The 21882-nt window shown below is 45.6% G+C and overlaps 2 protein-coding genes and 1 long non-coding RNA gene across 3 annotated transcripts in view; 2 read left to right on the forward strand and 1 right to left on the reverse strand.

Moving 5' to 3' along the window:
* Positions 1 to 1615: 1615 nt before the first annotated feature.
* On the forward strand, positions 1616 to 11519 carry Mrps15 (mitochondrial ribosomal protein S15). Its single transcript, XM_052177334.1, has 8 exons — positions 1616 to 1848; positions 2087 to 2128; positions 3267 to 3345; positions 5929 to 5977; positions 6756 to 6840; positions 8862 to 8920; positions 9798 to 9989; positions 10210 to 11519. Exons 1-8 carry the CDS (start codon positions 1719 to 1721, stop codon positions 10345 to 10347), a joined length of 774 nt encoding a protein of 257 aa, XP_052033294.1. The 5' UTR covers positions 1616 to 1718; the 3' UTR covers positions 10348 to 11519.
* LOC127681267 (uncharacterized) lies at positions 3339 to 6465 on the reverse strand. Its single transcript, XR_007977098.1, has 2 exons — positions 6265 to 6465; positions 3339 to 3662 (listed from the first exon to the last, which is right to left on the reverse strand). It is a non-coding gene; the product is annotated as an uncharacterized LOC127681267 (long non-coding RNA).
* A 1454-nt stretch (positions 11520 to 12973) lies between the features above and the next one.
* Oscp1 (organic solute carrier partner 1) overlaps positions 12974 to 21882 on the forward strand; it is a 28957-nt gene continuing 20048 nt past the window's right edge. The window contains exon 1 of the mRNA XM_052177336.1: positions 12974 to 13401. Coding sequence (XP_052033296.1) covers positions 13290 to 13401 — 112 coding nt within the window. The 5' untranslated portion in view covers positions 12974 to 13289. The remainder of the gene's footprint in view (positions 13402 to 21882) is intronic.

Genomic DNA, 21882 nt, shown 5'->3' on the forward strand with positions numbered 1-21882 from the left:
CGTAACTTAAACAATAAATCAGGTCTGAGGATATAGCTCACTGGTAGAACATTTGCCTAATATGTATGAATCTTGGGGTTTGATCCTCAGCATAAGTAGAAAAACAACTTCATTACTTAATAAGCCAGAATGTGGGGCTGTAGAGATGGCTCAGCAGCTAAGAGCACTGACTGCTCTTCCAAAGGTCCTGAGTTCAAATTCCAGCAACCATGGTGACTCACAACCATCCGTAAAAGAAATCTGACTCCCTCTTCTGGTGTCTGAAGACAGCTACAGTGTGCTTACATGTAATAAATAAATTTTTTTTTTAAGCCAGAATGTAAGATTCGTGGTAGGCTATCACTAAAGAGGTTAATTACAAAGACAAGCTTTACCTTTTTTTTTTTGAAGGACTTAGTATTTTTATTTTATGTGTCTGAACACCTACCTGTATATATGTCTGTACCACATGTACACACAATGCACAGAGGTCAGAAGAGGACATCTGGCTCCCTAGAACTGTTCTTACAAGGCCTGGGATCGCAGGGCATATGCCACTACACCCGATTTTTTTGTACCACTGGGAATCCCACCCAGAATTGTGCATTCTAGGCAGGGGTTCTGCTAACCAAACCTCATCTCCAGTTGCCCAATGTCATTTTAATTTCATGTAACCATATTTGTCAGGATTATTCCCTGTGCTATTGGAGACCTTTTCAGAAAAGCCTTGCCTATGTCTAGGTCTGCTTTCCTCTGGCCCTGGTCTCAGGCTTGGGATGGTGTTCTTCCCTTGGCCCTTTTCCTTTACACTTTTCCTTTGTATCCCTCATTTCACTTTTATCGCAGCCGAGTACCAAATACTGACTATTTAAACACGTGTTTTGTATACATCTGCCTCGGTCTATAGGCTGAACAATGTAAAGACATTATTACCATTCTCATTTGAAGTTTTGAGAACATAGAGGCCCATAAAGGTAGACTTTTTCCACAGGGTCTCATAGTAATGGCTTAGTAACCTTTCAAAATCTCCATCCTTAGTCATTGGGATACAAAACCAACAAAAGAAGGTTGGAACCTGGGGGTTCTTACAGGGCCCCAGACTCTGGAGGAAGGCCAAGAAAGAATATTAGCCTCTGGAGACAATATGGACATCCTCACAGATGCCCTAAAACAAGTAGGACCTAAGGCAGTGGTTCTCAACCTTCCTAATCCACACTTTAATACAGTTCTCCATTTTGTAGAGATCTCTAATAAAATTATTTTCGTTGCTAGTTCATAACTGCAATTTTGCTACTATTATGAATTATAATGTAAATATCTGATATGCAAGATATCTGATGTGTGACCCCTATGAAAATGTCGTTCAACACCACCACCACCACCACCACTACCATGTGTCTTGTCCAACAGGTTGAGAACTGCAGACCAGGTCAAGAACATAAGAAATTTAGGAAGTGATTACGGCCGGATGCAAGGTCAATAGGTGACATTTTAGAGTTCACACAGTGCTTCTGGCCTGTAAACATAAGAGACAGGACGCCCACCAAGTCAAATCCCTGGGCTCCACCACTCCAGCTCCTGTAATCTCCCGAGCCAATCCATTCGCTCAGCCCTCGGCTGCTCTTGTCGAGCTCTCACCTCTATTGGTCGAGCCTGAACTGTCATGGCTGCGCCCGTGTAACCCGGAGCCACCGCGGAGCGGAGAGCGGCGGCGGGGGCCCGCCGAGTCAGGAGACACTATGCTGCGGGCCGCGTGGCGTGCGCTGAGCTCCGTTCGTGCCCAGGCGGTGACACAGGCCCAAGTCCCTGCGCTGAGGGTCGGAAGCAGCGCCAGTCTGCCCTCCGCACGCTGCAGCCTTCAGAGTCAAAGTGAGCCGCCAAGCTGGGTCCCGTGGGCCTGGGCGAAGATGGAGGATACCAGGCACCCGGAGACCAGAGGAATGCAGTGACAGAATAAGAAAAAAAGGGTGATGGCTAGGGAAGGAGTGATGAAACGGGAGACAGGGAGATAGGGCGGTAGTTAGGTGCAGGTGCACACCGTCCGTGGTAGAAGGGTCATGCGGAACTGTGGAAGGAAATGAGTCTCAGCTCTTTCTGTTCTGCTTAGGTCTCCTGCATGCCGCCCGTGCATACGCCGTTCAGAAACCAGGTACGAGGACTTGGGTTGAGACTTGAGTTAAAAAAGTGACCGCCTGGAAGGCTTGGAGTGGACAAGGAGAGAGAGGTGGTGCGCAAAGGGGCGGGCCAAAAGACCCCTATATTCACGTTATATAGAGCGTTTGTTTATGGGGTGCAGGAGAAGGTAGGAGTAAGAACTTTCGAGTGAAAGCACTCATTCATTTGACAATACAGATCACCAAAAGCTCAGTTTTGCTGTGTGCGTTCCTACTGTGTCAGATAAAAGTGAGGTCGAAGTCCACCCAGTGCAGTGAGTGAGTGCTTGGCTGGCAACACCAGAAAGAGCTACATTCTACAAATGTAACACTTTTTATCTGCTATTCTGAGACGAAGAAAGTAGTTCCCATACTAAGTTAGTATGCCTTTGGGCCCTCTAACAAACACATATTATTTGGGGCAAGTTGCTTCTTTATGATCCAGTGCTGAAATGAGTGTCAAAGGATCCATTGGAGCACAGTTATTAGGATTCAATCATGGCAGCCTGTGAAAAGCACCCATAACCCTGTGCACAATAATCGTTTTTATTGCCACTGGTGTCCTTTGCATAGTGGCAGAACAGAGTCTGACCTGAGAGGATAGATCATCTTGGTTGTGCTGGACTGGGGTGGACCCCAAGGCTTCAACCTGACTTCCAGTGACACAGTAGGAATAAACACACAAAAGCTGAGCTTTCGGTGATCTGTACTGGATTCTGACGTTCCTTTAAAGCTAGCTGCACTTCCTCTAACCCTTTGCTCCATTCCTGTGGTCAACCAGCAAGCTTTGTTAAGTGCTTATTCTAGACTAGACTATGGACCAGACTGGGGAATTGAGTAGTTCAAATGAAGCCAAGCTCACTTCTGTCCGCAGGAGAACCTATCCGAACGAGGAACCTGATAGCTGCAGAGCCAAGGGGGTTTGTGTTGCAGGCATAGTGCATGTCTTAGGAAAGGACCCTTGTTTGCAACATGCATTATAGGAGCAGGTGCCCACAAGGGTTGCAGAAGAGAAACTGAGCTTCGATGTGTCCGTTGTCTAGTTGAGATCTAGGTACTTCCCACACATTTGGGAAGAGTGGAGCCTGGGAGAATGGGAAAACACTGAGTATTTTCCATCCCTGTATTTGACAGTCCAACCCAAGCAAGACGATGAACCACCCTCTTCCACATTCATCAAAGAATACAAGAACATCATCCCCAACATGGAGAAGTAAGCAGAAAGAAATGTACTTGTGGGTACAGGAGTTCCTGGGAGGATGGGCAGGGAATAGAAAAGGGGTGACTTAAAGACTTGGCCTGTTGTACTTGAAGCTGGATTATGTGGAGCCCTGGGCATGGTGAGCACTGGCGAGGGCCCCAGGAATGATGGGCTCAGGTGGGCAGCTGGGGCAGCTGGTGCCCATAGAGCTCAGCTCCCCGTTTGGTTTCTGGTACTCTGAGTGAAGACTTCATAGCAATAGATGCCTAAGAACTAGCATGCTCTGCTGGCCTTGGTTGATATCTTTCTCCTCTTGATCCACAGAAGCCCTGCAAGAGAAGAAATTCTGTCCTATTCATATAAATGCTCTGTGTTAGACAACTAAGGTAGAGCTAGGACTAGACTCCTGGGCTGGCTCCACCCTTCCTTACTGTGCAGTCTGGCTGTGTGTATCTGAGGTGGAAATCCTTCCTTTGCCTTCCCTGAGACAAGACCAGAACATTCAAGCCAACCTAGCCCCAGTTGTCTAGCTGTCTTCAGCCCAACAGACCAGAGCTGCATTTCTTGTAGAAGTAACTATCATTTGTTCTTGTACTTTAAATGTCCTTAACAATTTATTTTTATTTATGTGCATGTGTGTATTAGCATGTGTATGTGTACCCATAGGTGTGAGTGCCCACAGGGGTCTGAATAAGGCATTGGAGTCCCTGGAGTTGGAATCACAGGAGGGTTAAGCCAACTGCTGTGGGTGCTGGGAACCAAACTCTGGCCCTCTGCAAGAACAAGTGTGCTTACCCACTGAACCATTTTCTAGTTCCAGCCTTTTCTTTAATTTGTATTTATTACTGTGTATATGTGCATGACTAAGGGCAGGTGTGCCTAAGAAGCCCACATGTGGAAATGGGAGGACAGCTGTGTAACTTTGGTTCTTCTTCACGGCCTTATGGTTCCTGTGGTCAGGCTTACACAGAAAGCACCTTTATACATCTGACCATGCCCCTTCTTCATTTTCTGGCTTTTGTTTCCGTTTCCTTTAGATTTATTTCTGTGTATGCTTTGCTCCCGTGTGTGTTTGTGCATCACATGAGTGCCTGGCGCTTACAGTGTCTGAAGAAGTCATTGGGTCCCCTGGAACTGGAGTTATGAGTGGTTGTCAGTCACTTGGGGGGCTAGAAACTTGGGTCCTCTGCAAGAACAGTACTCTTAACTACTGAGTCTCTCTCCATCAGCAGCACCCCCCTTTAAGATAGGCCTCAGTCTGCCATTCTTCCCTCCGAAACCACTGTGAACATCACTGTGTAGTTAGTGTCGCTGCTCATTCAGAGGGCATGGTTTTATTCCCACTCCAAACAGCTCAAAAGCACCTATAACCCAGAGCTCCCTGTGGTCGCAGACCACTTCTGGTCTCCACAGGTACCTGTGCATCCGAGAATATAATCTACACACGTACAATCCCATACACATAATCTACACACATACAATCCCATACACATAATCTACACACATACAATCCCATACACATAATCTACACACGTACAATCCCATACACATAATCTACACACATACAATCCCATACACATCATCTACACACGTACAATCCCATACACATAATCTACACACATACAATCCCATACACATCATCTACACACGTACAATCCCATACACATCATCTACACACGTACAATCCCATACACATAATCTGCACACGTACAATCCCATACACATAATCTGCACACGTACAATCCCATACACATAATCTACACACGTACAATCCCATACACATAATCTACACACGTACAATCCCATACACATAATCTACACACGTACAATCCCATACACAAAATCTACACACGTACAATCCCATACACATAATCTACACACGTACAATCCCATACACATAATCTACACACGTACAATCCCATACACATAATCTACACACGTACAATCCCATACACATAATCTACACACGTACAATCCCATACACATAATCTACACACGTACAATCCCATACACATCATCTACACACGTACAATCCCATACACATAATCTACACACGTACAATCCCATACACAAAATCTACACACGTACAATCCCATACACATAATCTACACACGTACAATCCCATACACATCATCTACACACGTACAATCCCATACACATCATCTACACACGTACAATCCCATACACATCATCTACACACGTACAATCCCATACACATCATCTACACACGTACAATCCCATACACATCATCTACACACGTACAATCCCATACACATCATCTACACACGTACAATCCCATACACATCATCTACACACGTACAATCCCATACACATCATCTACACACGTACAATCCCATACACATCATCTACACACGTACAATCCCATACACATCATCTACACACGTACAATCCCATACACATCATCTACACACGTACAATCCCATACACATCATCTACACACGTACAATCCCATACACATCATCTACACACGTACAATCCCATACACATAATCTACACACGTTCAATCCCATACACTCTCACAGGAAAAACCATTTCTTCCCCTTGTGCTCATCTCATTGCTCTGGTTTTTTGCAGGGTTGATGATGTGGTGAAAAGAATCTTGTCTTTGGAAATGGCCAACAGGGTGAGTGTGTACCTGTGCCACCCTAAGCCTTCTCCCTGGGAACTCCTTCTCTCCATCCCTCTATCCATTCATCCATTCCAAGCTTCCCCAGTCAGAGCATTTATCCCACAGTCATTCTCTGTCTAAACCAAGCATCACAAAGAATTTTGTTCTTCCGTTGTGCCTCTGACATCTGATAAACAGTTGGTGTGCAATAAAGATGATGTCTTAGGTTTTTGTTTTTGCTGTGAAGAGGCATCATGTCTAAGGTAACTCTTAGGAAAGAAAGCATTTCATTGGAGGCTTACTTGCAATTTCAGAAGTTTAGTCCAGTATCATCATGGTGCAGGCATGGCCGCATACAGGCAGACACTGGAGCAGTAACTGAGAACTGCATCATGATCCATAGGCAAAGAGAGACCCAGGGACTGGCTTGTGCTTTTGAAAGTTCAGAGCCCACCCTAGTGATATATGTCCTCCAACAAGGCCATGCCTTCTAACCCTCTCAAATAGTGTCAGTCCCTGATGATCAAGCATTCAAATATAAGAACCTGTGGGGGCCATTCTCACTGAAACCACCACAGCTGTGTACATGAATGAGTAAGCACATCTTCAGGACATTCAGCCAACAAACTAGTTAACTTTCGCTTTAGCCTTGGGCTCATGAGGCTATGGATAGCCATGTGGGTTGACCAAGGCTATAGTGAGCACAGTGCTGTGACTGTAGCCTCCCAGTCAGGAAGGTTAGGCTCTAGAGGATTCCCCCATTCAGGTTTCCCCTAATTTCTGTCTCCAACAGAAAGAGAAGTTAAAAATCAAGCGAGAACAATTGATGAACAAGATTGCGGAAAACCCTGAGGATTCCAGAACCTTGGAGGCTCGAAGTTGGTCCAGGGGCCCTTGGTAGTGGGGGCGGGGTGGGGGGATGCATAGGAGTCTGCTAGCTGGTACCTAGCCTAGGCTCTTGATGTGACTTGGGAAGGGGAGAGGCATGCTGGGACTTTGGATCCCAAGTCCAGTGATGTTGGAGTCAACAGCTACGTCCTGCCCATCACTCTGTGTAAAGGCAAACAGGTCATCTGTCTTCTCTGGAGTCTCTGCTTCCAGAGCAGAGTCTGAAGATGGAGCTATCTGGGGACAGGGCTAAAGTTCTGTTTCCTACTTTGTGGCAAGATTGAGATGTTAGAGAATGTGTTTATACTTTGGAAACAAAAATTAGGCTACTAATAGTGAGACTCACATCTGGAGTGCTGTCGTGCCCACGAGCATGGAACATTTTCAGGTTCCTATTTTGGTTTCTAGCTGGAGTTGGCAGTAGCCCTTGTTAGTGTGAGTGACAGCCTGCCTCTTGAGTGGAACCAGGAAGTAGCAGGGGAGTGACGTGGTGGCCTGTTGCAGTGTCTGCAGGGTTTCTTCCCAGCAGCCGTCGGCCTGCATTACAGCTGGTATTACCTCCTCTATCTTTGAGCCTCAGTCCCGTTTTTAAAAACTTTGTTAATATGTGTGGGTATTTTGCCTGCGTGTGTCAGCAGAAGTCAGGAAAGGGCTTTAGATCCCATGAACTGGAGCTACAAACAGTTGTGAGCCACCATCTGCTGGGAGTGGGACTTGGGACCTCCTGAGGAGCACCTTAATCCTGTGCATCTCTCTAGTTGATTAAGTGTAAAGTTTTAATTCTGAAACCTTAATGGAAATGCAGAAAAAAAAAGTAAAATTTTGAGAGTTGGCTTTAATTATTATCACTGTGTGTGGAAGGATGTGGTGTGTGAGTGCATGTACACACGCCACATGGGACAGTTTTAGATGTCCGGCCCTGCTGCCTTCCACCCTTCCACCGTGGATTCCAGGGATTGAACTCAGGTGTCACAGTTATGCCACAGCACCTGTACCTACTGAGCCACCCCTGGGTCCTCTCGACAGTTTTAGGTTTTATCTCAATGATTAGCTAGGACCTCTAGTACAATAGTGAATATTAACCATAACAGCCTGCTACAGTTCCTGAACTTAATGCTCCCGCAAGTGTCTAATCTGAGGCCTGCAGGCTGCATGCCCAGATCAACACAAAATCATAAGCTTAGTTAAAACACTTGAAGGGGGTGTTTTGTTTTGTTTTGTTGTTTTTAGGGTGTTTGTTTCCTTTTAGACCAGAGGTTCTCAACCTCCCTAAAGCTGCGACTCTTTAATAGAGTTCTTCATATTGTACTGACCCCCCCAATCATAAAATTATTTTGTTGTACTTCATAGGTGTAATTTTGCTACTGTTATGAATTATAATGTAACTATGATATGCGACCTCCAAAGGGTTGGGAACCACTGTTTTAGACACCGTCTCACTATGTGACCCCCACTGATCTGAAAACTTGCTATGTCAAAACCACACAAAGATGTGCCATTCTGTGTCTCCATTAAGTTTTTAACTGAAGTGCATGGTTCTCAGGTAGATGAAAACATTGTATTACAGGGACAAAAAATAGGACTACAGTTTGGCCATTGAGAATTCTGCTTACCCACCAGGCCCAGTGGTACACACCCATAATTCTAGGTAAAGGAAGAAAGACAAGCTGGTTATAAGTCTGGGCTACATAGCACATTTAAGGTCAAGCCAAGCCTTATGATGAGACTGTCAATCACCTCCTCTCCTCCACACACACATACACACAATGCAATTTGCTGTGATAGATAATGGCCTTTATGGAAGGAAGGATTTCCTTTTCTTGAGCTTGCTTCTCTAGTAGAAAGATGGTCCACAGGTTTTTTGAGATCTTGCAATCCAGAGTACTTTGGGATTTAGAGCTATACAACAGCATCACTGATGGTTACACCTTTGGCTCTTAAAACATGAGCTGGGCCTGGGCCCTCCCTTCCTCCAGGCCCAGCTCTCATTCTCTGTGGTTTGTGGTTTCAGTTATTGCCTTGACTGTCAGGGTCCGCAATTATGAAGAACACATGCAGAAACATCGAAAGGTAAACCTGGGGCTAAACAATAGCGAGGGTGGGGGTGGGGGAGTAAAGGGCTCTTGGTCCTAAGAAGCTAGTGACTGTGACACCAGAGAGGTCACACCCTCAACCCTAGTCAGGAAAATATTCCCTTCCTGCCTTTAGGGGGACAGAAGGACTCTGCTGGGAGTTATCAGTGGTCAAGAAAACTGTAGAGTATGGTCACTGCCTGACACATAGTGGGTGCTTAATAGTTTTTAAATGCATGGATAATAGCTCTGTCACTTCCACTTAAAGTCATGGTGACTTTGGGAAGCCATGGTTGATCGTGCTCTTTGGAAATTAGTTTTCTCACTTGAGATGTAGAATCCCAGCTCCGTTGCAGAGCCCATCATGGAGCAGGACCTGGGACAGAGTATAAGGTTTTCTTTCTTCCTACCCAAGCTGACAGTGTCCTAAGTGCTGGAGAAGCCGAGTGGATGCAGGGTACAGGGAAGACTGAGATGTGGAGTCAGAGGAGTCAGTAGAGGCAGATCACGGCTTGTCCTAGGGGTCAGCAGTCTAGAGACCTCTGGCAGGCAAATACATTCGCTAAACCTTTTTATTTCCTGTCTGTAAACTATGAACAATGACAAATACCTCCTGCAGAAATGTGGTAATGTTTGCATAAGATTGCAAGGGCATTTCAATGAAATGATTGTATATCATTAATGGGAAGCAATGTTAATACTTACAAAATACTGAAAATAAGAGTAAGTGTGATGGCTTAGGCCTGTCATCCCAGCAAGCAGGAAGCTGAGACAGGAGAATTTCCATGTGTTTGAGGCCAGCCTGGGTTACAAAGTGAGTCCTTATTTCAAAACAACAAATAATAATAATACAGCTGCTGCTTCTTCTTTTGTAGGACAAAGCCCACAAACGCCATCTGCTGATGAGCATCGACCGGAGGAAAAAGCTGCTCAAAATCCTCCGTCAGACCAACTATGATGTCTTCGAAAAGACATGCAAGGAGCTGGGGATAGAATACACCTTACCCCCTCTGCATTTCCAGAAGATTCACCGCCGCTTCCTGGCCAAGAAGGCACTGTGCATTCAGGTACGGATTCATACAGTCGGTTGCTTTGGTCCGCATCCCCGGACTGAGGTGCAAAGAGTAGAAGAGAGAAGCGGTCTATTTCTCACCAAGGCCTATAACTGGCTCAGGGCGCCAACGCATGCAGAAAGAATGGGGTTTCCACTGAGATGATTCCCACAGACCTGCTCCAAATTTTTACATAAAATTACAAAGTCTTTTCCTTTCCCCTTTCAACCACCAGGTTTACCAGGAGGTGCAAAAGCTGAAGAAGCAAAAGAGGGCCCTGAAAGCTGCTGCAGCTGCTGCCAAAAAACAAAAACATGAGGGGGTGCCAGAGAGCCCTTCAAATGCCCTACCAGAGAAGACCAAAGTAAATTAATAAAGTCTGTTCCCCTGAAGAATGATGGAAGATGGCCTTCTTTTTAACCTAAGGAAAAGGAGTTTATTTTTAATTTTGCTCTGGGATCTCAGAGGCAGAGTCCCTGCCATCACCCCAGAGGATGCAGTCACAGAAACAAATACATGGTATGTTTCAGAGTGGCACTGCTGGCAGCCGGAGGAACTGTCTACTGGACGGCCCTAAAGGAAGAGGAGAGTTCACTGAACAGGAGAAACAGCATTTAGGCAGAAGAACTGCAAGTTAAAAGGGAAAGAAATCTAAAGCCATACATTCAGGGACAGTGGGACTCAAATACTATAACTTTGGAGTTAGGGCGTCAGTCTATGAATGGAACTCAGGTAGAGAAACAGTTTGCCAGTCAGTGGTGGGGCACACCTTTAATCCCAGCACTTAGGAGGCAGAGGCAGGCAGATCTCTTGAGTTTGAGCCCAGCGTAGTCTACAGAGTGAATTCTAGGTCAGCCAAGTTTACTCAGAAAAAAACCGTCTTGAAAAATAAAACAAAACAAAAATTCATCATACTGAAGAAAGAACTCTGAACCTCATTCTGAGAAAGGACATGCCACCAAGAGAAAGCTATTTGAAGTGCTACTGAAGAGCAGGGGAACGACGAGGGCTGTGGACAGAACCCGAGCAGCTTGGGAGCCGTCAGGGTTAACTGAGGCCCTGGGTGTGTACTGCCAGTGGCTGTACTGAGCTTTAGTGTTCAAATGACTAGTTCCAGCACTTGGGAGAGACAGTATCATTTCAGGGTTATCGTCCATTGCATGGCTAGTTTGAGGCCAGTCTAGACTCCATGAAACCCTCTCTCCAAAAGTTTAGTTGCCGAGGAAAGATAATGTAGAAAGAAAAATGGGCCATGTCAGGATGGGAAAATTATTTCTGAGGGCATCCCTGAGATGGAGGAGATGAGTGGGTGGAAGGGATCAGAAGTCAAGCTGAACTGTTGGCTCTCACCTCCAGGATCACTGAGGGAGGATTATGACGGGCCTGGAACACACACCTGTTTAGAGGTGCTGTGCTGCAGGACCAGGCCTCAGCCTTTCAGGGAGAGAAAGCCACAGCAGGGTCAGGCCTGCAGGAAAGACACTGTTCTAAATGCTGCCTTGGGCACTTTACCATCGCCACAAACTTAAATTCTTTATTCCTCAAGCTGGCTGGCTTTCTCTTTTGTGTGTGTGTTGGGGAAGGGGGGCATCTCAGACATTGTTTGTGTAGCTCTGGCTGTCCTGGAACTCTGTAGACCAGACTCGCCTTGAATCTTGAAAATCCACCTGTCTCTGCCTTCTGAGTGCTGAGGTTAAAGGCGTGTGCCGCCACTGCCCAGTCTAATTGTCTTTCTGTTGAAAACAGGCTTGGAAAAGTTAGACAACTTGTCCAAGTTCGAAAGCTGATTAAGTGTTCAAACCTAGCTCTCTCTGGTTTTGGATTTTTGTTGTTTTTAAAGACAGGGTCCCAGCCCTGACTGTCCTAGAATTTGCTAAGTAGACCAGGCTGGACTCTACTACTTATAAAGTGCTGGGATCAAAAGCAAGTGCCACCACACTCCTAGCTCTGTCTTGATTCTGAAGTCCATATATACAGTCTGACAATACCCAGAGATAAAACTCTGAAAGGGAATCTGCAGAGCGAGTTACAGGACAGCCAGGACTACACACAGAAACCCTGTTTCAAGAAAACAAAAAGGCTAAGGTTGTAGATAATTTTTAAAAGTTTGGCTCTTAGGAAGGAAAGAAAAACGACTAGAAGGTGTGACGTGGAGGATGCCAGAAGCAGGAAGGAAGACACTAAACGAATGTGTTTTGTAAGTGGTGCCTTTTGAAATTTAGTTCAACAGCATCAGAGCAGTGATGCGGAGGAATGCAGAAAGGGGAATTAAGGAATGTGAGGAGGCTACAAGGAAAAGAAAGATGGCTGATTGTTAAGGGAGGTGGATGTGAGTTCCAAAGCTCAAGTCTCAAGATTGCTGTGGCCGGAGAGAGAAATGCTTAGCAGAAACACTGAAATCTACAAGAATTGTCTGAAAAGGTCCAGCCTTAGAAGGGGAAGAAGCGGGGCTGGAGAGATGGCTCAGCGGTTAAGAGCACTGACTGCTCTTCCGAAGGTCCTGAGTTCAAATCCCAGCAACCATATGGTGGCTCACAACTATCTGTAATGAGATCTGATGCCCTCTTCTGGAGTGTCTGAAGACAGCTACAGTGTACTTACATATAAATGAATAAATCTTTAAAAAAAAAAAAAAAAAAAAAAAAAAAAAAAAAAAAGAAGGGGAAGAAGCGTGCCAATGCTACTTAGGCCGCTAGGAGGGCCGGGCTGAGTTGCTTCACTGAGTAGTAAATCCGGCGTTAACATCACTTCCAGGAGGGTTTAGAAAGGAGACAAATGATATAACTAATCGAGATGAGGGACTAATATATAATAACTCAAGAGTGCCCTCGCAGCGCTTGCCAGGACCTCACTGGTTCCTCTGCGCGTTGCTGGTTAGGTGATTCACTAATCTGCCCGCAGCACAGCAGGCGACGGCGGACCGGGACTCTAGGCTAGCGATCCCGAAGACCTGGGGCTGACTTTCCTAGTTTCCGGTGCGAACGCTGGACCTGGCTGGGCCGCGACAGCTACGTGCGGGTGGCTGGAAGGCTCCAGGCGACACCGAAGCTAAACTGGAAAACTCAAAACAAGCGCTCCCCAGAGGCCAGAGGCGCGCGCCTCCGTTCGGACCAATCCCCTGGAGCGGTCTTTGTCACTTAGCCCAATAAGCGCCAGTCTTCGGGCCACCTCCTATCAATCCACCGGGTGATTGGTTCGCCTTTCTGTCCGCGGCGTTGCCCCAGCAACCGGGCTATGGACGCGTAGGGCCCTCCAGGCTGCTAAATCCCAAACCCTGGGGCTCTTCTTTCACCTACCCTGCGGGTTTCCGGCACTATGTCGGTTCGAACTCTGCCGCTGCTCTTTTTGAACTTGGGCGGGGAGATGCTTTACGTCCTAGACCAGCGACTGAGGGCCCAGAACATCCCCGGAGACAAGGCCCGCAAAGGTAAGTAACGCCCCCGCAGTCTTGATCTATCTCCCTCCTCACTGCACCGAATGTCCCCATCCAGAGCGGCAGCCTAGCACCAGCCCCCGCTCCAATCTCTGCCCTCATACCCACAGGCAGACCGGCACCTGGCCCCCTTCCCCGCATCCCAATTGCCAAATCAACGCCTCTGCGCACTTCTCTTTGACAGCCGGGTATCTTTCTCAAAAGACAGAGCGCATGCAGTTGGAAGCCCTCGGGAATCAAATTAATTCTCCAAAAGAGCATTTTCCCACAGAGAAACCTAATACATTCGACATACTTAAAGTGCTTGAGTGCTCGATTTCCCGGTTTCCGGAAATTTGTCTATTTTCTAAAGTAGTTTCGGCTGGCAGTATACTTTTGGCAGGTATAACCATCCGATAACCCCCATGAAACAGATGCTGTTTCGCCCGCGGCTCTCTCCTCCTACGTAAGCTGAAGCCTGGTCATGCTCTTTTCAGAAGCCATTTCTAGAAATGTAGGGTCCTAAAATAATATAGGTAAGAACGTGACACTTCTTGATTTTGCAAGTGTTGGAAGGGATTGCAATTGTGAAAATACTACTGGAAAGCTTGTAAAATGCTAAATCATGCCATGTGTGATGCAGAGAGAAATGACCACCCAGAACCCAATGCCAGTTTTTCTTCTCAGCAAACAACTTCGTTCACCAAATTTTTGTGGGCTTAAGTATGGACTATTGTATTTCCAGGCAGAGGAGTAAACGTTTATATAAAGGACAATTGAACACCAATGAAAACTCGATTTCCTCCCAACAGCTTATGTGCCCTCCACTGATGTTAAGCATGCACATTCAGGTATTGTGTCTGATTTTGTGTACGTTCATGCACAGACAGACGAGAGAACTCCTGGACCACTCCCTTCCATTCATTTCAAGCATTGCTACCGAAAGGCTTCACAACATGCAAATATGTCTAGTACCACCTGTCCCTAAAACTGCAGTCAACCTTCCTGTCTAAATGGAGAGTAAGTGCTAGGCAGGACATGGGGCCCTCTGAGTAGGACACACCAAAGTGTATGTAGCGCTTTAAGCTGTGTCCTTCGTGACTCCGCCCTTCCCCTGACCTCCTGTACCACTCAGACTGAAGAGTCCGAGTCCTCAAGGAGCCTCACTCCTTCTTTAGGAGAAGGACCCGCTTGGCTTGCGTTCTCACAGCCTCCTCCCTGTGCACCTCTCTACCTCACCACGTGGCTGGCAGGTTGATACTCAACTGTTGGTGTGTGTCTCCCCACTTGTTTGTCTTACATGTGTTTGTACTTCAGCATCTAGCACTCAACACCCAGATCAGAATAAATCAGCACTCAGTAAAGGTTCCCTGAACACCTTGCCAGTGTTGTTATATGCCATTGTGTTTCTTCCTCGGAAGACGGCTTTATTTCTTGCTGCCCGTGAGATGTGATTTCACTCAGGCTAATAGCCCTAGTAGAGAGACAGGCTCGATTTCTCTAGGTAATCTGAATCTTGGAAGACAATGTAAATTAGCAATTTGCATTACTAGCATGGCCTTGAAGGCATACAGGTCTAGATCCCACATTTAGCTAGCTGCAGGGTCTTGAAGTGTGATGACCTCTGTAAGCCTGTTTTTCTATAAAATGATGATAATACTACACACCTGAAAGTGAAGTACTATGCATTTCATGTTCACACAATTAATAGTTGGCATTGCCTTTCAAGAGGAGGTCTGGGCAAGACTCTGAGAATATGAGGGGTCAGGCTCTGTCTTTAAGAACTGTAGTCCCAGGCCGGAGAAAGCCATCACTGCAGTTAGGAGCACTTACTGCACTTTCAGAGGGTCAGTTTTCCATTCCCAGCATCCTCTGGGAAGCTTACAATCACCTGCATTAAAATTGCAGGAAATCCAGCACCCTCCTCTGGTCTCCCAGAACATGCACATACCAGACACATACACATAATTAAAAATAAAAATTTAAAAACCAATAACTAGTCGTTAAACCAGGCACCTGGGGGCTGAGGCAAGAGGACCTCTGCAAGTTCCGGCCAGCCTAGTCTGCCTTGTAAGTTCTGGGCCAACCTGGTCTATCTAGTAAGTTCCAGGCCAGCCAGCACCACGTAATAAGACCCTGTCTCAAAAGTACAACATACACATACTATCTTTTCTTACATGAACACCCACTATTTTCTTTTTGTCTGAGATAGGATTTCACATAGCAAAGGCTGGCCTTGAACTCTGATCCTCCCCACACACCCATTCCCACCACCTCGGTGTTGGTATCTCAGTTGTATGCTACTGTACCAGAAAATATTAACAGTGATGGTGTTTCTGGTTTGCCTAGACTCTATTTTGTGGAGTCTCAGCTATCTTTAGTGTTTCATTTTCATCTACTCATGTAGTTGATTGCAGACGTCACACCATGTGAGATTCTGGGGGGAACCGGATCGAGCCCGTCTGTATAATCTCTGGAAGCTGGGTACAGCTCAACAATCCATAACTGATTCTAAAACTCAGGACCCATCCCCATAATGGCAACAATGCAGTGCTTGTTCCGCTTTATTGAAACAAGGTTCTCCAACTACTCACAAGGCTCACGCTCCAACCACTCACTCACAAGGCTCACACTGTAGCTGCTCCAACAGTCCTCTTGTCTCAGCGGCCCAGGTGCTGAGCTACCACTGTGACTATTGAAACAGTTTTTCAATTGTATCAATACTTCCTTTAAACTCCTCTTTTTGGCTGGGCAGTGCTGGCACACAGCTTTAATCCCAGCACTCAAGAGGCAGGCAAGTGGATCTCTGTGAGTTTGAAGCCAGCCTGGTCTACAAAGCCATTTCCAGGACAGGCAGGGATACACAGAGAAATCCTGTCTTAAAACAAACAAACAAACAAACAAACAAAAACGAAAAGGAAGAAAACCAACCATGATGCCCACGGCTTTTCCATCAGATAACCCCACCATCCAATTGTACAAGAAAAACCAAAACTGATTTGTGGGCGTTGCAGAGCTGGTGGGAGCAGCAAGAGACTTGATGCTCCAGGCCTTGAGGCCCCAGAGCTCCCACTCCTAACCAGCTTGTCCTTAAGTGATGCCACACCCACCAGACTGCCTCATCTGAAGGGACTGTATGGGAATCTTGTGGGGTTTGGCTGATAGGAAAGGAAAGGCTTTGAAATGTGTGCAGGCGCACACAGACAGACAGACGCACACACACACACACACACACACACACACACACGAGCCTATATCCACCTAGCTTCTAAAAGAAATGAAATAGTTAACCAGTGGGGCCCGTGGCAGAGAAAGAAAGCATAAAATTTAAAAGTTAAGTGCTCGTCTATTCTGGTGTGGCTGCAGGAGCTCGAGCCAGCACCACTGTGACAGATGCCTGTACACAGGCCGTATAAAAGCCCAGACATGGTAAATTAGTCCTCGCCGATGCTCTGAAGGAAATCGTATTTCTTGGAGCTGCTTTCATTATCTTAGACAACAAATTGGTCTCCCAGAGGCCGTCCCTGTTCCCAAAAGGCCAGCACAGACCTTGCCGTTTCTCCCACAATGCAGCCAGAGTAGAGTGTTGGACAGAAAGGAAGTGTGCTCTTACTGGGGCAGCTTGTGAGGATTGCATACTAAACGTTGTCCCACATTTTAAGCAATAGGGTGGGCCATAGAGGCCTCCTGGGCCTCACTTCTGTCCTCATAAGACCCTGTTACATCTTGTTTACCTTCCTCATTAGGACGGAGAGGAACCTGACAGAAGAGAGCATGAGCACGTGACTGACCTGTCACTTGTTTTGTTTTGTTTTGTTTGTTCCCTTGGTTTTTGTTTTATTTTGTTTTCCTGGAATGTGTAGTACTGAAGGACTCAATAGCAATGGAGTTCTATTCTGGTTCAATTTTAACAACCAGCCCCAGAACCCGTGGGCCTACATCCCATGCAAAACCTAACAAGCTAGATTGTCACAGGCAAGTCATCTGGAGAATAAGTCTCAGGCTGGGGATACCTAGCCTGGCATTTTAAAGAGGAAAGGCCTGGTTTTTCTCAATACACCTTTAATGGTTTTTAAATTGTTTCATATCTGGTCAAGTTGAGATTTTTAAGAACTTCATTTTTAATTTGTAATAAAGTTTACAACTTGATTTTCTTCAAAAAAGTCAACAAACTGCAAGCACCTGTTAATAAAGGTCTTAAATAATAAAAAAATAAAAATAAATAAAAAATAAAAAAGAGGAAATAGGGGAGGACCCAGCAGCTCACTAGAGCCCTCTGCTGGCACTGGGTGCCAGTGCGGACTGGAGTGACCTGGTGTTTCCATTCTGTTTTATCCACAGCAGACCAAGGAGGGTCAGACACACCTTCAAGAGGATAAAAACTCCCCTTGTCTAAATAACTGCAAGTCTGTGATGCTAATACCTCAGAGAAACTGCAGATGTTGATACGGGGCCCCCCAAAACAAATAGCTGCATTAGGAAGGCCAGACGGGACCTGCTTCTCCATTTACTACTACCTCTCCAAAAGCATATGACTTGTCCACGCTATGCCCCACCCCCACCCCTCCACACACACACACACACACACCCCGTACTGGGGACTGGATTTAAAGTCTCATGCAAAGCCGGGCAGTGGTGGTGCACGCCTGTAATCCCAGCACTCTGGGAGGCAGAGGCAGGCGGATTTTTGAGTTCGAGGCCAGCCTGGTCTACAGAGTGAGTTCCAGGACAGCCAGGGCTATACAGAGAAACCCTGTCTCGAAAAAACCAAAATCCAAAAAACTAAAAAACCAAAAAAAAGTCTCACGCTTGTGGGACAAGAGCTCTGCTGTTGAGTTACCTCTCCATTGGCCAGATTTAGAGCTAGCATCTCACTTGCCTTGAATTCACTCTGTAGGCCCAGTTAGATCTTAAACTTTTGATCCTGCCTGAGCCTCCTGTGTAGCTATAATTACAGCCCTGTGCCACAAGGCCCAGCTATCCCTGAGTCTTGTGTGTGTGTGTGTGTGTGTGTGTGTGTGTGTGTGTGTGTGTGTGAGTGTGTGTGTGTGTGTGTGTGTGTGTGTGAGAGAGAGAGAGAGAAAGAGAGAGAGAGAGAGAGAGAGACTTCCAGGGGAATTGTGGAAGTCTTGCTGCAGTGGTACCCACTAGTCTAAAAAAGAGCTGTTTATATCGTATGTTGAGGCTCTGCCAGTGTGCGGTGAAGACGTGCATAATTTCAGTGTACTTCAGAGATCATTTCCAGATAACATAGTGCCAAGTGTTTTCCAAAATGCCATTGGTTGTGAGATGTTTCCCACATGCAGATATGTGTAGAACTCTTCCTGGAAGGGCTGGGAGAGAGGAGGTGGAGGGAGGCTGTACACTAAACTCTTCCTACCAAAGAAAGGAGAAAGGGGAATAATTGATCTTCAGGGCTTAGGGGAGAGATCACTGGTCCAACACTCGCCTACTAAAAAGCCTGGAGCCCCAGCTCTGGAGGCGGGGCAGGGGGCAGACTGTACAAAAGGAAACTTCTTTTTCTCTCTGTTCTTGGAATTTTTCTTCGTTGAGAAGCTAATGTTAAAAGCCTATAAATATATATATGCATTTTTGGGATACTAGGCTAGCCTGGAACTCACAGAGATCTGCCTATCTCTGCCTCCCAAGTACTAGGATTAAAGACATGTGCCACCACACTGGCATAATGAATGTTCTTATGGTGCGGGAGAACATAACTTCTGGAGCCTTCTAGGAGGAGCCCCAGGTAGCTAGTTCTCCCAAGCTTCCTCTTACACTAATTTTTTCATTAGTCACTTCTCTAGTTTTTTACAACTCTTACATTTTGTAAGCTTCCTGTGGAAGGTGGAGCACGCACACAAGCCATTTAATTCAAATGTAAAAGAGAAAATTGGACGGGCCAGTTAACTGGGTGCAGAATTTGTAAAGCCTCCCTGCGACTGATGCTCTTGCTTCATGAACTGGTGTTTTCTTTTTGTATGCTTCATATAGATGAATGGACAGAGGTGGACAGAAAACGAGGTACGCCATTTCTGGGCTGCATGCGTTCAGTCTGCGTTCACAGGTTCACTTGGTCAGTTGTCAGTGGGTTTTTAAGCAGGACCACTTTAAGTCTCGCTAGCTAAGACATAGGTGTGAGGTTCTTTGGCTGAGACATTGAGTCTCAGCATTTGGAATGCTTTACTCCAAAGGAATAAACACATTGTGTAAGATGAAAACCTAGCAGGCTGCGGCAAAGGGGCCACACCTCATCTGAGCTACCCCCCCCCCCCCAACTACCATCCTTTTTGATGGTGTTCTGTTCTAAGCTTTCAGGGACAGCTGGGACAGAAACTCCACTCCTCACTACTGTGGCAGTCCTAAAACACGTCTTATACTGTGATGTAACGGAAGAGTTTGCTGCGGTCTGAGTGACCCTCCCGAGCTGTTCCCCTTAGCACACACAGTTACCTGTTGAGCAACTGAGGAGGATGGAAGCATGTGGCTGCATGGCTGCCAGGAGTGTGGGCAGAAGGCATGGGACCATGCATGCACTGTCGCCTTGTGTGAAGTCTGACTCCCCCTCACCCACAACCAGCTGCAAACCTGGAAAGGTTTCTCGCAGTCTTAGTATGTCCTGGTTGCCTGGGAATGGTTTACACCTGTCGTTACCAACCTCAGTATTTTAAATTCTCTTATCATATAAGATATGCCAGTTATGTATATTTATTATACATAAAGCATAATGAGGCCAAATATGATCATGGTACATTATGTACATGTGTGAAAATGTCAGAAAAACATCATTATTGTCAGAATTAATATATGCTAATAATTTTTTTGTTTTTTGTGCATAAAATATATGTATATTTAAAATATGAGGGGAGGAGAGATGGCTCAGTGGTTAAGAGTACTGACTGCTCTTCCAGAGGTCCTGAGTTCAGTTCCCAGCAACCAACCACATGGTGGCTCACAACCTCTGTAATGAGATCCAATGTCCTCTTCTGGTGGGTCTGAAGCTACAGTGTACTCATATAGATAAAATAAATACTCATATACATAACTCAGGCAGATTTCTGAGTTTGAGACCAGCCTGGTCTACAGAGGGAGTTCCAGGACAGCCAGGGCTACACAGAGAAACCCTGTCTATAAATAAATAAATCTTTAAAATAATAAATAAAGTAAATTAAAATATGAAAGGCCCACTGAAAGCATTTCAATATCTCTGATTTTGAATTTAAAGGTATAGGTTTGTTTCCTTTCATTGTTGAAGAAGAGTTTTTAGTATATTACATAAGCCTGGCATTATTATGGTGGACAATGTTGTTGACTTTGTAAATACTTTTCTAATTGTAATGACATTTACTTAGAATGTGATACTATAAAAAACAAAAACAGTTATAAAATCAATTTAAAATGACACCAGGATAGGAAATGAAGAAGAATTTGGAACAGGATAAGCAGAGACAAATAGGGTAAAGCATCTATTTAGCAAATTTTGATAAATGGATCTAAGTTAATGGATTATAATATTCTGAAATCATATGTGTGTATCATATTCATGTGTGTGTGTGTGTGTGTGTGTGTGTGTGTGTGTGTGTGTGTGTATGGGTGTAGCACACACCTTTATCTTACCACTTAGGAGGCAGAGGCAGACAGATATCTGTAGGCTTAAAGCCAGTCTGGTCTACATAGTTCCAGGCCAATCACAGCTACATAGTGAGATGCTATCTCTGAAGAAAAATGCCACTGATGGTTGAGTGGGTAAAAGCACTTGTTACCCACCTGGCAACCTGTGTTTGATCTCTGGGACCCACATGGTGAAAGAGAACTGATCCTAGTAAACTGTCCTATGATCTCTGTAGAAACACACACACACACACAAAATAATTAGAGATAATTAGGCTGGTTTTGGTGGTGCACTTTTTAGATTTATTTTTATGTGTATGAGTGTTTTACCTGCATGAATGTATGTGTGCCATATTCATGCTGGTGCCAACAGAGGTCAAGAGAGGGAATTTGGTCCTCAAGAACTAGAGTAACAGATGGCTGTGAGCTACCAAGTAAGTCCTGAGAACCGAACCCTCATCCCCTGCAGGAACAGCCAGTGTTCTTACCCTCTGAAGCACCTCTCCAGCCTCTGGTGTATACATTTAACACTAAAACTAGAGAGGCAGAGCCAGGCAGATAGCTAAGGGTTCAAAACCAACCTGATCTACGTAGTACGTTCCAGATTAGCCAGGGCTACATACTCTGTCTCAGATAAATAATGCTTTAAAAAATAATAATCCCAGCACTTGGGAGGCAGGCAGATTTCTGAGTTCAAGGCTAGCCTGGTCTACAATGTGAGTTCCAGGACAGCCAGGGCTACACAGAAAAAGCCTGTCCCAGAAGAGAGAGGGGGGGGGGGTTGAGGGAGGGAGGGAGAAAAAATACAAAATAATAAAGTGAGACAGAGCCCTTTCTAATTTCAACTCCATCATTAGCAGCTTGGATTTTAAACTCTCAGATTAAATT

Source organism: Apodemus sylvaticus, chromosome 3, assembly GCF_947179515.1.
Source record: "Apodemus sylvaticus chromosome 3, mApoSyl1.1, whole genome shotgun sequence".
NCBI classification, from domain to species: domain Eukaryota; kingdom Metazoa; phylum Chordata; class Mammalia; order Rodentia; family Muridae; genus Apodemus; species Apodemus sylvaticus.